This window comes from Barbus barbus (assembly GCF_936440315.1).
Source record: "Barbus barbus genome assembly, chromosome: 8".
Classification (NCBI taxonomy): domain Eukaryota; kingdom Metazoa; phylum Chordata; class Actinopteri; order Cypriniformes; family Cyprinidae; genus Barbus; species Barbus barbus.
Window position 1 is genome coordinate 25,382,999 of NC_136736.1, and position 18,525 is coordinate 25,401,523.

Sequence of the window (18,525 nt, forward strand, 5' to 3'; positions counted from 1 at the left end):
AGAGCCACCCGTGCTCCTCGCCCTGCCGGCGCCACCCAAGCGCCTCGCCCTGCCGGCGCCACCCAGACTCCTTGGCCTGCCGGCGCCACCCAAGCGCCTCGCCCTGCCGGCGCCACCCAGACTCCTTGGCCTGCCGGCGCCACCCAAGCGCCTCGCCCTGCCGGCGCCACCCGTGCGCCTCGCCCTGCCGGCGCCACCCGTGCGCCTCGCCCTGCCGGCGCCACCCGTGCGCCTCGCCCTGCCGGCGCCACCCGTGCGCCTCGCCCTGCCGGCGCCACCCAAGCGCCTCGCCCTGCCGGCGCCACCCAGACTCCTTGCCCTGCCGGCGCCACCCGAGCTCCTCGCCTTGCCGGCTCTACCCGAACTTCTCGCCCTGCCGGCTCCACTCGAGCTCCTTACCCTGCCAGAGGCCGTTCCTGAACTCACTGTCTGCCCTGTTACGGCCACAGAGACGGTTCCTGAGCTCACTGCCTGCCCTGTCACGGCCACAGAGGCCGTTTCTGAACTGACTGTCTGCCCTGTCACGGCCACAGAGGCCGTTCGTAAACTCACTGCCTGGCTTGTCCCTCCGGCGCCACCCTGGCAGTGCGCTGGGGTTCCTGTTGGGCCGGAAACCCCCTGGTCCGTTCCTCCGGATCCGTCCTGGTCTCCTGCTCGGCCTTGGTCTGCGGGCCCCCTGCCTCTGCACGGGCCTGGCCCACCATCCCTCCCCCTGATCTGTCTCTTGCCCACCTCCCTTCTTGACATTTTGTATTTTCATTTTTCATGTTTTTGTGTGTTCTTAGTGTTGCAGGTGGAGCATCTGGGAGCTGCTCCTTTGTTGGGGGGTAGTGTCACGTATCCTGTGGGTGTGCCCTGGTTGGCCACCAGATGTCACTGTCTTGTCTGAGCACATGGGTTTGTGTTGTGATTGTTCCATGTGTTCCCCCGGTTGATTGTTGACCCCGCCCTCCTTGTTATTCCCTAATTGTCTCAGCGTGTACACCTGGTGCTTCCTCGTTTGTCTCCTTTAAATGATCCTGGTGTTTGCAGTCCTGTTCGGCCACGTTGTCTAATGTGATGTGCAGTAAGTCCTGTGTGTTTCTAGATCCTGATCGTTGTATTGCTTAGTCTGCCTGTTTTTCCCCTCGGGGGAATTTATGTTGTGTTTTTGTTTCTTTTATAATTAAACCACCATTTCCCTGCACTTGAGTTCTCGCTTCATTTCACTGCACGTATCATGACAAAAAGTGACAACATGCTGGAAGGGAAGGGCAGATGATTTACCTCTCGCTGGTGGTAGATACAGAGAGGCTGCAAGATTTCGTTAAGGAATTGTGGGAAATGAAATGAAAATGGCGAACTGAAGCAAGGCTAATGTGGACAGAGGAACTGGCATCTTCAGGTGACTTTGAAAGAGGACACCCAATATACGTGATCAAGTCCTCAAAGAAAGTTTGAGGACAAACTTTAAGTTAATTAATAGCACAAAAAGAAGAGTTCAGGCCAAACACAAGAGCATTAGCCTTTTCCCGGTCCAGTAATTTGATTGGTCAAGCAGTTTATATCACTCAACCTGTCTGTTAACATTCCAAACCTGTGTTTGTGAGCAGTGCAGAGTGACTTTCTAATTTACAATGGAGAACCAATGCTTTTAAAGCGAAAAGTCACTAATGACTCACTTAATTATCACTGTGAATCATTTAAATGAGAATAATGCAGCTACTTTGGAGTAATAAGCTGCCAGACCTGTTTTATTTTTATCAAATGCACATTAGTTTCGAGGGCTATCGGTTTTTCAGTGACATTCAAAGCCTGTCTTTTACCTGGACTTTTTAATTATTATTAAAATGTCCATGCGATCAAAAATGTAGACTAAATAAACGCCTTTAATAGCAAAAGCCAGGAAAATGTTGAGAATTGTTCAGCTATTTTGGCCTAGAGCATGTTAGTCCTGAGTATCAACACAGCAAGGTGTTTGTGTGCGTGTGTATGTGATCTGTCCTAAGGTGCGAAGCCACAAGTAGATGCGTAGCTTCACCTCACATTGCCTCGCCATTTCGTCAGTAAGCAGTCAGATGCTTTCATTATCAAAACAACCTTCTACTCTCTAAATGGGTTTTGCTCTGGGCTGCAGGATGAAGCCAGAGAAAATGTAGAAATGGCACTTTCAGAGTCTGACAAGAGAAATAATTTCATGCAAATGTAGCGTTTAGTTTAGAAAATCAGGGTAATGTTTTTTTTTTTTTTCCCAACCACTGTCTCTCGCACAACCTCTTTCCACTTTTTTAATTTCACACTTCAATGCACAGCCATAAATGATGACCAAAAATCTATCTCAGCAACATGCTATAGTTTTGTGTATGGCTGAGGCCTTTTAGCAAAGAATAATATTTTTCTCAGTGATAACAACTAATTGCATGTATGCTTTGGCCATGTCGCATAAAATATGAGGCTACACATAAGAGTAATATCGTATAAATTTCTTTTGACATAGGCCAATGAACTCCCATGACCCTGAACAGTCACACAAATTAAAAGCAGTCTATGCAATATGTGCTACACAATTAAATATCAAAATAAATAATATATATATGCGCACATACACTAGTGGTCAAAAGTTTGAAACAATTAAGATCTTTTGCATTTTTCAATTAAAAACAGTCATATTGTGAATTACTGTATCATTGCAATTTAAAATAAATGTTTTCTATTTGAGAATATTTTATGTATATGAATCTAATTTATTCCTGTGATGACAAAGCTGAATTCGCCATTCATCCTGCAGAAATCATTCTAAAACGCTGATTTGGTGCTCAATTATCATCATTTACTAATGCTGCTCAATTATCGATATTGGTTCTTCGTATTTTCAATGTTTTTTTGCTTATATTTTTGTGGAAACAGCAATACAGGATTCAGAGAGTGATTCTGCACTCTGTGAGAACTCGCTCATTGCCTGCTTAACTTTCTGCTTTTTTTTTTGGTGCATTAAGAACGAGTTGACACTGTACTCTCAAACTAATAGAAATGTCCCCTTCAGGTCCAGCTTGAGGATTAGAGGACGACAGATCCAGAAATCCTCCTGTTGTTAGCTATAGATGTTCATTGCCTGGAGCCTGGGATTCATAGCATTGTTAGCAGAGTGTTTATGTCTCTGGATCAATGTTCAGACCTGAATATTTCATAAAGGCTGTCTTCAGGCCACATTCTTAGAGTAAGAGGCCAGAACCAGATTCAGAACCAGAGTCATAAAACAATAACAGAATAAGAGAATCAAAAATCCCCCATCATCTCTTCACCAGCACATCCTCCAAATAAATTAACCATTTACCATCCAATTCTGTACAACAAACAAAACACGTTTTTTAACAATTATAGGATTAGGGTTAGGCCTCTGTGGCTTAATTGTCATTCAAAGATACTTTTCTGCTCATTTGTTGATCCCTGTATTTTTCCTAAAGACTGTGAGCTTTTTATACTCTGAGAAGTCAGGCATTTAGGGAGATTTCTTTCCTAGCTATTTAAAGAAGCTTATCTCATTTTTGGGACTAAGTATAAAATTGTACATTTATTTATATATCTAAATCAAATGAACGAACAAGCCTACAAGACTGGGATTATTGATTCTGATTGGCAAAACAAGACACTCCGTTGTCAAACATCAAACTCTAAACGGTCCAACTTATGTTAAAATTTGTGCTCTCCACTGACATAATACAATAAAATGTTTCATATTTCTTGCTTTTTGTTGAGGTTTATTTTTTGAGACATAACAGACAGACATTACTTATAATTTTTACCAAATCACTGAATGTGGCTTTCATGCAGCTGTTTCTTTACACATTTTACTACAACATACCTGCTGGTTCTGCACTTTATCTTAACTTTGTAACTGTGAGTTCCAGAGGACCTCAAGTGCAGTTCATAAAAGACTTGTAGGTCCAGATGGAGGCTAAAACTGCAGTAGTTTCCCAGAAACATCATGTTGAAAAACGGCAGTTAAACAGATGGTCTGTAGGCACTCGTATCACAGGAACAGTCACTAAATGTTAAACTGTCATACTGGGTATTGACTGCAGGCTGGTCCCCACAATGTCAAAAATTTCAGGTTTTACTATCCTTTTGGGCACATTTGGTCCCCACAATGTAGCATAAACAAGTACACACACACACACACACACACACATCTATCAATGTTGGAAACAGTTATGCTGCTTAATTTTTTTTTGTGGAAACCGTGATGTTTTTGTCAGGATTCTTTGATGAATACAAGTTAAAGAGCACTGCTATGTTACTTTTGTTTTTCAAATAAATGCTAAGTAAAAGTCTTTGTCACGTTTGATGACTTTAATTCATCCTTGCTGAATAAAAAATATTAATAAAAAAAAAAAAAAAAAAAAAACTGTTGAACTCTATAAATCTAATGAAAACTAATTTTACCAATGCACTATCGGTGAAATCTATAAAGAGTATGGTTGATTCAGATAATCCAAGTTCACTCAAATATTGAGCTAATTCACTAAAACTTAATCGCTGGAGATTACTTTAACAATTTGACACACATTTTTTTTCCATCATATGCATTACAGTCCATTTAATGTCTTTTCAGTTTAAGTAAAGAGGACTAAAATTGCTGACTCAGACATGATATTTTTACTAAATTTCAAGGACGTTTTCAATAAAAGACCATTTGAAAATCTGTTTCAAATAGCTTGAATAACTGTAAAACTAGCTATTATGCAATTACTCTGAAAGACCAACACATTTTTGCTCTACTTGTAAATGGAAAAGTTTTAATTGTCAATTTAGACTAGGCTTTAGAAGGAAATTTGAATGAAGGTCTCGAGTCAGTGAGGATATAATTTTACAATAGCACTAATGGTTTCTTTTGTATAGCACGGGTTAGATGTTACAACCTTACCTCACTGACTTTAATTTCCCCATGTCATCAGCATTTCCATTTCACCTCTGCCTCAGAGCTATTAGAGGAAGAAACGCAGCTTCAACTTCCTGTGTGGAGCTTAATGAAGGACGGTGATGAAGCAGTACTGGGAAGGATTATGCACTGAAAGAAGCTGATCTCCTTATTTATGTTTTAATAATTAAAAGGCCTTAATCATTTCAGATTTATTGTGTTATTGACTGGAGGGATCACTCAGAAGGCAATAAGAAGGGGATGCAGAACAGCAGGTGAGTGCAGCTGCTATGGATCGCCGTGTAATATATTGCAGGACTGTACATATTAACAATAAGCCTTGGCCACATTAACAAAATTTGATAACTTCTGCCATGAGCACACCGTTCTTTAAAGTTTAAAGAATCATTTAATTTAATGACACTAAGTAAAGAAGTTAAACTGCCCTGGTAACATCAGGACATATCACTTAATGCTGAAATGACAGTAAAAATATATATACACATATATACATGTATAAAGCAACATCTCAGGAAAATGTTATGGGTTTTCAAATTCAAATTTGACTTCCTGTTATGAAACAAGACATCATTTCATACATGTCAACTGTAGAGGACACCAGGACTAAAAGTATGTTTATTATGCATTTTGGGAGACATAATAATTGAATAGGAAAATAAATAATCTATAAATTCTTATGAAATATTAGATATTATTATCTGGCCAATTATTACTCCCATTATGACAATTCTTTTTTCAACATGCTATCCCAACAGCAACATTAATATGTGAATTAGATACAGTGTATAGATCCACTGGGCCCTACTTTAACGATCTAAGTGCATGGTCTAAAGCGCAAGGCGCAAGTGCACTCAGGGCGTGTCCGAATCCACTTTTGCTAGTTTAACGCAAGTAGGGCTCGCTGCAGTCCACAAGATCCACGGGGAGTGGTTGGATCCACATCTAAGGGGTGGAGATTGGTAGGTTTAGGGGTGGAGATGGGGTGGATGGGGTGGAGATGGGGTGGGGAAAGCAGATTTGTCACAAGAAGAGACGGACTACAGCCGCGTAAGTGTTTTGAATAACTTGGTTGCAGTTCTGTTGTTTAAATAATTTACTTGCTACTAGGAAGGAATAGTTCGTTTCCTACTTATTTCTACTCTGCATTTTCGCAGTTTTTTCTGTTAATTGCACTTGCTGGAAATTAGTATAATTTGCGCCTCAGGTGAGAACGAGCCTTTGTGTTTGTGCAAAGTGTTAGTTTCGTCTTGAGCTATTTAGCAGTCCTTTAACCTTATTGGCTGGGCTGATCAGAAGCCGGCAACAGCTGTTTTCACTCTAGTTTCTTAGACTGTATTTAGTTGATGTCGGAGCGTCAGCGGAAGCGTTCAGCCTCCTCGTGTAAAGACAGACGACTTTTTCCTGCGCGACTTTGACCGAGCAACGACACCGAGCGCACACTTAAGTATCCTTTATATCTTCCCTCACGCTTTCCTATCCTCTATCATGTGTTTCCAAGCCAGTCCGGTTCTCTCTCTACCTCGCTCTAAAAGTACATGCAGAAGGTCACGTAACCCTGCCAACCTGCGCACTATCGCTACATCTTCCACTGCACCTCTTTCTTTCTCTGTAGGTCTTTGGAATTGCCAGTCAGCTGTCAACAAAGCCGACTTCATTTCTGCATTTTCCTTACATTCCACACTCAGCATCCTGGGCTTGACTGAGACCTGGATCCGTCCAGAAGACACGGCAACCCCAGCTGCTCTCTCTCACAATTTCTCTTTCTCTCACACCCCTAGGCAAGTTGGCCGGGGTGGGGGCACTGGCTTGCTCATTTCTAACAATTGGAAATACTCTACCCACTCTCCCCTAGGCAATCTCAACTCATTTGAATCGCATGCTGTTACTGTGACAGCTCCTATAAGACTCCAGATTGTGGTAATCTATCGTCCGCCGGGCCAAATACCACCAACCTTCCTAGACGAGCTGGACGGACTGCTGTCGTCTTTCATGGAGGATGGCACTCCACTCTTAGTCTTCGGCGATTTCAACATTCACCTAGACAGGCCTTATGCTACTGACTTCCAGTCACTCCTAGCTTCATTTGATCTCAAACGCCTCACCACTACTAGCACGCACAAATCTGGTAACCAACTCGACTTAATTTATACACGCAATTGTTCTACAGATAACATTCTGGTACAACCACTCCATATCTCTGACCACTTCTTCATTACATTTACGTTACATTTTGCAACTCAGGTGCCACCATCTCCCTTACCGGTTACTTTCAGACGCAACCTACGCTCCCTTTCCCCCTCCCTTCTTTCCTCTGTAGTATCCTCCTCTCTTCCCTCGCCTACCCATTTCTCTTCTCTGGATGTAAATGCAGCCACTGACACTTTATGCTCTACCTTAACCTCTTGTCTAGACGACATCTGTCCTCTCTCCTCTAGGCCAGCACGGGCTGCTCCTTCTAACCCCTGGTTATCTGATGTTCTTCGTGAGAATCGGACCAAACTCAGAGCGGCAGAGAGAAAATGGCGCAAATCAAACGATCCGTCGGACCAGAGTAGGTATCAGTCTTTGCTTTCATCTTTCTCTACTGAAGTCCACACTGCCAAATCCTCACATTTCCACAACAAGATCACCAGCGCTCCGGACATGCGTAATCTCTTCAGAACATTTAATTCTCTCCTCTGTCCCCCTCCTCCACCTCCCACCACTTTGATAACCGCTGATGACTTTGCCTCTTTTTTCACAGACAAAACTAGAACAATCAGCAACCAGTTCTCCACTCCGCAGGACCTCCGATCAACCACATCCACCGCTCCAGCTCCCAGCTTCTCCTTCTGTCCTCTCACCGAGGCAGAAGTATCCAAACTTCTCCTCTCCAGCCATCCTACAACATGTCCTCTCGACCCGATCCCCTCACATCTTCTCCAAACGATCTCTCCCACACTCTTACCGGCACTCACACACATTATCAACACATCTCTCCTCACAGGCATCTTCCCCACAGCATTCAAGCAGGCTCGGGTAACCCCACTGATCAAAAAACCTACATTAAATGCTTCTCTTTTAGATAACTACAGACCTGTCTCTCTCCTTCCATTCGTAGGGAAAACACTCGAACGAGCTGTCTTCAACCAGCTCTCGCGGTTTCTTTCACAGTACAACAAGCTGGATGCTAAACAGTCAGGTTTCAGGAGTGGCCATTCAACAGAGACTGCGCTACTCTCAGTCACTGAAGCCCTGCGAACTGCAAAGGCTGATTCCAAATCGTCAGTCCTCATTCTGCTGGATCTCTCTGCTGCTTTTGACACTGTCAATCATCAGATTCTCCTGTCTACACTCTCTTCACTGGGCATCACTGGAATTCCACTTCGCTGGTTTGAATCCTATCTCACCGGTAGATCCTTCATGGTGACCTGGGGAGGGGAGGTATCCAAACCACATCAACTGATCACTGGAGTTCCTCAGGGATCGGTTCTTGGACCCCTCCTCTTCTCCACGTACACTACATCGCTGGGTCCCATCATACATGCACATGGCTTCTCCCATCACTGCTATGCCGATGACACGCAGCTCTATCTCTCTTTTCAACCAGATGACCCAACGGTAGCTGCACGGATCTCAGGCTGCCTGGCGGACATCTCGGCATGGATGAAAGAACATCACCTACAGCTCAACCTGGCAAAGACGGAACTTCTGGTCTTCCCTGCCACTCCGACTCTACGGCATGACTTCACGATTCAGTTCGGCTCATCAATGATTACCCCATCAACTTCGGTCAGAAATCTTGGTGTAATCTTTGATGACCAGCTGACCTTCAAAGAGCACATTGCAAAGACTGCTCGTTCCTGCAGGTTTGCACTACACAACATCAGAAAGATCAGGCCCTTTCTGACAGAGCATGCTGCGCAACTTCTTGTCCAGGCCCTGGTTGTTTCTAGACTGGACTACAGCAATGCTCTTCTGGCTGGTCTGCCATCAAACGCAATCAAACCTCTACAAATGATTCAGAATGCAGCGGCACGACTGATCTTCAACGAGCCCAAAAGAGCGCATGTTACACCTCTCTTCATCTCCTTGCACTGGCTACCAGTGGCAGCTCGCATCCAGTTCAAGTCACTGATGCTTGCGTACAGATCTACCACAGGCTCTGCACCCTCCTACTTCCACTCACTATTACGAACCTACATCCCCTCCAGAAGTTTGAGATCTGCTAGTGAGCGACGCCTTGTGGTACCATCACAGAGAGGCTCAAAATCACTCTCCAGAACATTCTCGTTCACCATTCCTGGCTGGTGGAATAATCTTCCCACCCCAATCCGGAACGCCGGATCTCTGGCAACCTTCAAGCAACAACTGAAAACTCATCTCTTTCGGTAGTACTTGACTTCATCCTAAACTTATATTAAAAAAAAAAAAAAAAAAAAAAAAAAAAAAACTTTCCCTCTATCTTTCTCTCCACCTACTAGTTTGTACTTATTTGAACAATGACTGAGACTTGGTGTTACGAGCACTTCCTCTGTCTGACTGCCTCTTCAAGATGAATCGCTTTTTGTATTCCCCAATTGTAAGTCGCTTTGGATAAAAGCGTCTGCCAAATGACTAAATGTAAATGTGGATTTAGGGATCAGGGCGTGGAGATGGGTAGGTTTAGGTATATGTAAGGTGGGAGGAGTTGGATCTGGATTCAACCACGCCCCCTGGATCTTGTGAGCTGCAGCGAGACGCTCCTCGTTTAACGAGGGGAAAATGGTCGGCGCGCCCGGGCGCAAGTTCTTAACAGGTTTTCCATATTCTCTTAATGAGTAATGGGTGTTTTTTGGGCGTAACGTGTAATAAACCAATCAGAGTCTCATCTCCCATTCCCTTTAAGAGCGAGTTGCGCTCGCGCCATGTCGGATTCGCCATTTAAACGGCACAAACTGAACGCGTCTCCAGAGAGCAAACGGATCTGCTCATGCGCGAGAAAATAGGTAGGATAATTCTGATACACAAATGACTATCCATTATGACATGTATGATTTTTTTTTTTTTAATTTATGTAGCCTACACAATAATATTCTTTTACACTGCAATTCTTAAATTTTTCATATTTGGCATGTTTGTGTGCTGCTGCGCGTCCCTGTGTGTAATAAGCAAAGCGAACACGCGTTGCGTACCCGCCCAGAGGCGCATTTTCCACTAATGCGCTCTTTAAACAACAACAACAAAAAAAATTATAATATTGCGCCATTGACTTTAGACCAGGTTTGAGTTGGTCTATGGCGCAGTCTTTCAATTCCTCAAAATAGCAACACCTCTTTTTTAGACCAGCACGCCCATGGGCGCACAAATGGGCATAAATGCATTTGGTATTTAAACAACACGGCGCAGGATGAGAAAATGAAAACTACCTCGGGCTGAAACTATCAAAAACACTTGAGCTGCGCCTTGCGCCACATTGCGCGGGTGTATGATAGGGCCCACTGTGTTTAATGGGAAATTTTTACACACATATTGCATAACACAAAATGGTACATCAAATAATTTAATTATATATTTTATAACATAGTTGAGAATCATCCTTAAAGTTTAGTATAAAAAAAAATCGTGAAACCTAAATATTGATTGGTGATTAAAAAAAAATTCCCATATATATATATACACACACACACACACAAAAAGGTACGGGGAGTAGACTGAAGGAAAGGATGTTGACATTAGAAAATGCCAAGCCGGATTCAAATTTGGGTCGTCTGTGCAAAAATACTAATGCATGTGCTCTACCCTCCACTTCAATTCTCACATTCAATTCACATTTTTTGTAGTGTTGTTTGGCTCCATACCACTATTTGGACACCAGTTCTATTTACTCCAAGTGCAGTGTTTTTTATTTATGAATGTAGACCATAGGCCTACCCTTTGTAGGAATTAATATTCCACAGGATTCATTGCTTAAGAATCGACTGGATGGGTCATATACCATGTAGAATTGAAGTTTGTTTTTCGGTTGGCAAAACTTCACATGATGGATAGCCATTTAATGAGCAGACACAAACAAAGTCAGCCAAGTCAAGAAAGGTTTAGATGAGTCGTGCGGCACATACAAAGCTTTGAGACAAGAAGGTGGGCAGCACTTACCACCTGACCATTTTGAGGGTTCTTGTGGGCATATGGAGGACCACGAATATGATTCCACATCTGACCTGAGGTCATGGCAAACACTACACACTGTGGAAAAGAAAAGGGAGAGAAAGATTGAGAGTATATTAGCTGAGTGATATGGTGATACGGTGAGAATGACAAACAGACAGAGTGAGCGATAAAGATTGATTACATTCTTATAACCTGGTGGAAAAAAAAAGACCTTTCCTCAACTTGCCCTTATAATCAATATGGTGGATAACAAACTTTATCCAATGGAGCAGTAAAGGTCAGCCACCTTCAGACTTTGGGGAATAAATATAGAAAGCTCAAGTTCTATAATTTACAGACAGCACAACACCTTAAATCAAACTTTTATGCAAGAAACAGCACGTAATTTTGGCCTTAGGTGCTAAGAAGCACACTGACTCTATGCCTTTAGCTTGTTTTGTCCCCTTGAGCTGTTGTCTTCTGTTTTTATTGCATCAACTTGGGTTTAGATTCAATAAATTGACTTCTTTTATGGCTTAAAAACTCTATAAATAATTTTAATCTAGGTTTACTCCATGGTCAGCTGGTTTTATTTTATTAAAGGACCTTACAAAGCAATAGCAAAAGTGTTAAAGTTGTTGAATGGTTCTAGGGCCAGAGAGAGTTGACCGTTGTACCGCTGCCAAGATATACATTGTTGTTTGATCTGGCTAGTTTTTCAACTCAAAGCATAGCTCCAGCAGTTTCATTTGAATTAGGGCTATATAATGAACATTAGGCACCAGTGCGGCCATGGCCCAGCCAGTCTTGTTGTAGATGAACTCCAAGTTGTTTCTGCGCAGATAGAGGAGCCCTCCGACCAGAGACACCAGAAGAGCCAGAGCGATGGTCCCCGAATAGTTGGGTGGCCGGAAGACTCGAATCTAGACAAAGAGGAAAAAAACAAAGAAACAAGTATTTAACTTTTTACTGACACTTTATATTTAAAAAACAATGACTTGATCAGTGCCAGTGCACCATGAACAAAAAACGTACAGTAACAATGAAGTGGAAGCAACAAAGTATTATTATAAATTAACAACAACAACAACATTAAAATATACAGCAATTTATAAAGATACCCTCCATCACGAATAACTAACAAGTAAACAAATAATTATCAAACAGAAATGAATGAATGGAATGAATGAATGAATTAATTAGTCAGATACCGGTAAATAGACGTATGTTAAAATAGGTTTTAAGACATGAATAAATACATAATTTCTCAGAAATTGGTATACGTACCATCTGTACAAATAGGATTTGAGACATTAAAAGAAGGTGACAGTATTCTGACAAGTGCAACTAGTTATGTCTTTTCAAGACGGACAACAAAAATAATGAAGAAAAATCCATGAACCTCACTCCACTATCAAAATGATTTAGTAAACATTCAAATGTTAAAGCACTGCAATCTCAAGGCCAACCTTCACCATAACGCTACAACTCAAGTCAAGAACAGTCACTAGGCATTGTCTGAAACATGGAAAATTATGCCCTTAATTTATGTCAATTTTTAAATTGCTTTCAACCACTTGAATTTTTCCTACATTGAAAGATGTGTTATAGCTTGAACATCTGACTTTGAATGAATCCTTTTCTGAGGACTGTCTGGGCAGCGAGGCAACTGCCTTAGGTTTCAGACACTGCCATTGTCTAGTGAACGCATTCATTCCGGCAAAGGCTGCCAGTCCCTCCCTTCCCTTTTACAGTCTTTTCTTCGCCTTAGGCCAAAAGTAGACCCAGAGGGCTACTAAGTCTATGACGCATTGGACACCCAGGATTCTCTATTTATGAGTGGTGTGATGCGAGAACCAGAGGGTTGTAAACACGTTTAGTGCCTGTCGTTCAAGGCCTTAATGTTTCCCTTCAAAACGTGTACTACAGCCTCTGCTGCTGCCTCCAAATCAGATCAGATTAATCTAGGATAAAAATGGCCGACTTCATATATAATGCTGTCTAGTACAGGGGGTGAACGAGCGCTACTCCAATGTGCATAGACTAGTCGACAAAGACTAATTGCTAATTGAGCTAATGGTATGGTAATGGTATAGCAGGTTTAAAATAAAATAAAAATAAAATAAATAAAATGTATTCTATAATACACACATTTGCTTTCTCGTTACTTAAAAAAAAAAAAAAAAGTAAAAAATTAAAATAATTGACGCATGTTATACTTGTATTCACTCTATATTTTCAATGAAATTAAAAATAAAATGAAAAATACAAAATAATGCAGCCATTATACTTGCATTCTCTTTTCTTAAAAATAAATTAAAATAACATTAAAACATTAAAATAAAAGGATAGAAAAAACAATTAACATTCATAATACTTGCATTCTCTAATCAAAAAAAATTAATATATAATAAATCAAACAAGACAAAATTAAATAAAATATTTTAAAATAATTTGATGCATTCATTATAATTTCATCCACTCTACCTTTTCCTACTTTTAAAAAAAATTAAATGACAAAGGAATAAGCCATGTAATATTAAAAAAAATAAAAATTAAGTTCTTTAAAGGTTTTTCCTTTAGCCAGGATAAAAGAACAGAATTGACAAAGCAAAGGGTTTCCATGCCTTTGAAAAAATGTGAACAGCAGATGAATCAAAGGTAACGAGTCCAACTGCATGGAGGGAAGAGCATAACTGACATATGACCTGCGCTGTAATCTACACAGTGCTTCATAATCAGAATGCTCCATCGGAGGAAAATCTTTAAAAAAGTAGCTTTTTATCGACTCCAACATAACTCAGCCCTTCCCTAAAGGTGATATATACCTTAAGTGACTTATTCAAAAGTATTAAAGCAGAAACCGGGGTAGAGTCTTAATAAGGCAACTGAATTAGTGCTAGTGCTCCAAGGCAGTCGTCTGTAAATGCATTAAGGTGCCGGTGATATTTTTCAGTGAGAGCTTCTCTGGAGGGAAAATCTATGCTAACATGATGGGGAAATCAGATGTTATCTGTCTCCATTTCCTGGAGACCCCATATCTGGGTCTGCTTACGCATGAAAATGCTGTTCGGTTCTACTTCATAGGGTTTGTGAATCCCTCACTTTGCACTTTTTCCTCACTGATCTTTTTTCTTTTTTTTTTTAAGAAATACATTGACATATAGCTTGATTTACCAAGCAAGCAGGAAGGATTTCACTCTTCTAGGCAAGCAAAACAAAGATTACAGAAGCCAATACTGTATTTGTTGAAAGCACAGAAAAAGTGTGTTTATATTTGTTCTCAAACCACATAATTTAGTTTTTACATAATTATACTTTCAAGCTTTTGGCATCAGTTATACAAGCACTTAAATAATTATATAATTATACTAACAGCTTCATCAAAATATTTCTTCAGTGTCTTGGGATGTCATAAGGACGTTGCATTTTCAAGAGAGGGGAAGATGTTACTCATGAATGTCAAAAAGTGTACTGAGATTTATTCCTTCCTATTTTGGCATCTGCTATGTTGCTCCTAAAAGCTGCTTCTCAAACTGAGCAGTAAAATAAATTAAAATAAGTTTCCAAAAAACAGCTTTTCAGGCATCAGGCAAAATATACAATTATAAATCTAAAATAAATGTGTTTGAGACAGATCACAAATAAATGTGTCTGAAATGTTCCACCCAGCTTTTAACAGCAGTGCTTTTACATTTCAAAACACTTTCAATCACATATATTATGATGGTGATGTGTTTACACTTTTATTTGCTAAGCATTGAAATGTACCTAGAGTGATATGAAACAAAATGATTTGTAATTTTATATATTTTGTTGCATAACTTTAGATGTACCTGCACATCAGTACGATCTGCGATCCACTTGGCCAGTTGCTCAGAGGCAAAGCCAATCCGCTGAAGATCAAAGGTGTCTGCTCTCTTCGGCTTCCCTTTGGCTGGGAAATGCATGAAGGTGGGGGCGGAGTTCATGTTTAGCTGTAGAAGAGGAAGAAAAGGCAGAACATATGAGAAAATGAGCAGAAAGCAAAAGAGGAGAAGGGGAGGGGAATGATGAATAGAAGAGAAACGAGCACAAAAAACATTAATATCTGCTAATAAATCAATAAAGCAGCAGGAACCGTGTGATGTGTATTACAGAGATTTCTTTTAATAAGGAGACAGGAGCAATTGAAGAGCCTCCAGAGGGAGGTAAATTACCCACTACAAGAATGAATGTCTGAGGGGCCAGAGAAAGAGACAGAGAAAGAACAACAGGATGAAATAATAAAATTATAAAAGTTAAAAGCAGACAGTTGAAATTGTCATTTTTTTGACCTCATGCTGTTCCAACTAGGAATGTGCACAAACACTTGAGTACTCCGAAGTGATGGTAATCAATGATGACAAAAAGCACCTCATTCTTAATTTGTTATGGTCCTTTTTAATGGTACCTTGCAGTCAAATCATAAGCAATTTGAGTCAATACTATTTAAGCGATGTTCACTCCAGAATCCTGGAACAATTCTGCAGAACCCAACAACAACAAAAATCAAGCAAACTGCCTAAAGGGATAGTTCACCCAAAAATTTAAATTGTCATTAATTACTCACCCTCATGTCGTTCCAAACCTGTAAGACCTTTGTTCATCTTTGGAACACAAATTAAGATATTTTTGATGCATTCCGAGAGCTCTCTGACCCTCCCATTGACAGCAAGGATCCTTACACAATCAAGGCTCAGGGCCCGGTTGCATGAAAACCCTTAAGTAAGGGTATCCCTGAAGGGGAAAAGATCCCTGAGGCAAGGGATTTCCTTAAGAGAGTTGCAACAAACGTCTTAACCGTCACCCTTACCTAAGTGTTTATATTAAGCGTTTCACTGTAGTTTCTGGCAGCGCACGGCTACGCGAGCTGCGGTTGCCATAGTTACTCTTCCATATCTCACTATAAACATAACGGACCGGAAAAATAACCTTACAACTGCAGCTATAAAATATTTTTTATTTTTTTACAAAATATAATTTTTTTGACAAATTGATCTTCATATAGGTGTGGGGCTTGAATTCGTACATGTGTTCCATCTATCACTCCGCAAACGCGTGGGAAACCAGCAACTGCAAAAAAACGCTCCGCTAATACGTCCTGCTCATCTCTGGAAGGAAATTTGACATGTGTGTCAATTCGGCGACACAGGGCTAAGGCCACTCGATGGACAGCTCTGCAGAGAGTGGATTTGTGTACTCTGAAAACGTTGCCAATGACAGACTGAAAAGTACCGCAAGCAAAAAACCTTAAAGCAATAAAAACCTTGAAGCAGTGCTGGGAGTGCACGACTTCGTCGGGTTTGGTGTTGGTGGCTCAAGCGTTGCGGTGAGATGAAGGATTGACTGACGATCAAACCTATATTCTCTCAATAACTGCGCATCATTCATAGTCTCCAATGGATTATTTCGATCATTAAAAATGCGCCTAGGTACTTGCTCCTCTTCTATGAACATGAAATCAGCCATCGTGCTAGAGTAAAAGATGACTTAAGGGAGCTATTTTGGTCCCTTAATTTTTTAAGGTGAAACGGTTACTAAGGTGATCCATATGATGTGTGCTGTATTCAAAGTTTTTTGAAGCCCCACGGTCATATACACAGTCAAACTTACTTTGTCATGTGTGGCCATCTAAAAACAATACCTAAGATGATGTCGAACATACAAAACCAACATAAAACATAAAGGAGTCATTTTAAAATTAAGATTAATATACTTAAATCTTGCAATATGGCTTCAGTTTTAGTCTCACACTAAGTTATTCATTGGGCAAAGAAATAATATGGTGCATGAGTCATATACACTATATAATGGTGCTTTTTTCTCCCCCTCAGATTTTACACATTAAGGTGATGGTTCCCTTCAAAGAACACAAGAGAAGGAATCTAGCCAAGTGATATTCATGTAATTACATATAATTTCATTCATGGGGAGCAATCATGTAATCGCTGGTGATGAAATCGTCTTTAAAACACACTGGGGAAAGTTATTAACCAGCACCTCTAACACACATCTGTTTATTAGCATACTAATGGACTGACTAATACTGCTGTCCTCATGCTCTGGATGAAAACACATCAAATCAACATTAACCCACATGTCCTCCAAGAAATGGGTTTGGTGCGGGTGAACAGAAGCCGTAGCAGTTTCCCAGGATGGTTAGGTTGGAGCACGCTAGATTTGACCAAAGCAAAATTATTTTGGACCTCACAACAAATAAGGGTAAAACGATATGACATTACCCTCCAGGGTTGAATAATACTGAATAATAAATTACATTAAATATTAAAATATGCCACAATTCCAGGTTTTTCATGAAGCTTAAATTATTTTAATAAAAATAAAAAAAATCCTTTAAACTGCCATGAGTTTAAAGGATTAAAAAATGAGTTTCCAAGGATTATCAGTCAAGAGCATCAAACTGTATTTCACAAATCTGCAACTCATAGTTTAGTTTTGTAGTTTTAGCATGCATGAAGCAAAGGAGATTATGCATGCTTGTTTACCCAGTTTCGGAAGTTTGTATGCATACAAAGTGAAGCGAATAAACATAATCTTGTTTGACCACCCCTTTATATGTATAATGATAAATACCAATACCTTAACAATATCCAAGAGATGCCATTAAACCCCACTAAACTAGCGTGTTATGTAGATAATGCATTTATCTACACTTACATTTACAATAACAACTTTCAACTACTAGACAACAACCTCATCATTATATGAGGTATCTGATCTGGTAATGGAAACCCAAAAGAGACAAATTTGTAATGTGGACAAATCTTAAATTCATTATTATACTAAATGAAGTCTAATGTAATCTAAGTTTGAAAAATCAGAAAGCTCATTTGAGTCATGTCCAGACTTTCCCTGAGGGCTTGATGTCTTTATGAGCTGGAGCAATTTGTTTTACTTTAATGCATGAGGTTTTTGATGAACCCAAATGAAAGTGAACGCATTGAGGAAACAACAGAAATAGACATCAGCAGTGCTAATCTAATTGATGACTTTTACCCCAGATACAGCTCTGTGGGCATCTATAGGCATAAGAGCACGCAAGTTAATGATAAAGCTTTTTTTTATAACTCTTTAGTGTGCAAATTGCAGTAGAATAGCTATGTATCAGCGTGTGTTAAATTAATGTGCATGTTCTGTGTCGTAAAGATTTTCTTCTCTATAATTTGCTTCTGAGAAGTGACATCTCATTACATAGAAAATAGACAGGGAGCTATTTTCCATTTGATTGTTCTTGCTGCTTTTAAAAATGTAATTCCTGAAGTTGTCAGACTCAGACAAATTAGAAGTTAAGACCATTGGAGCATGCATGTGGAAGATCAGATCTGTGTACATCCAGAAATATGTAATAAAGAGTAAATGTGGTCAGGAATCACTTGTCTTTTTCTGATAAAAAGGTTTAGATTTTATTTAAATAATACACCTTATTTGTAAGGTTATTCTTTCAATTAACAAGGTCT

The 18,525-nt window shown here is 40.3% G+C and overlaps 1 protein-coding gene across 2 annotated transcripts in view; it reads right to left on the reverse strand.

Moving 5' to 3' along the window:
- Positions 1 to 18,525, reverse strand: part of LOC306874418 (dolichyl-diphosphooligosaccharide--protein glycosyltransferase subunit TUSC3) — an 82,951-nt gene that overhangs the window by 30,849 nt on the left and 33,577 nt on the right. For both annotated transcript variants that reach the window (XM_079424454.1, XM_079424453.1), the window contains exons 4-6: positions 14,863 to 15,003; positions 11,809 to 11,949; positions 11,033 to 11,122 (exon numbers count right to left, since the gene is read on the reverse strand). In XM_079424454.1, coding sequence (XP_079280580.1) covers positions 11,033 to 11,122; positions 11,809 to 11,949; positions 14,863 to 15,003 — 372 coding nt within the window. The remainder of the gene's footprint in view (positions 1 to 11,032; positions 11,123 to 11,808; positions 11,950 to 14,862; positions 15,004 to 18,525) is intronic.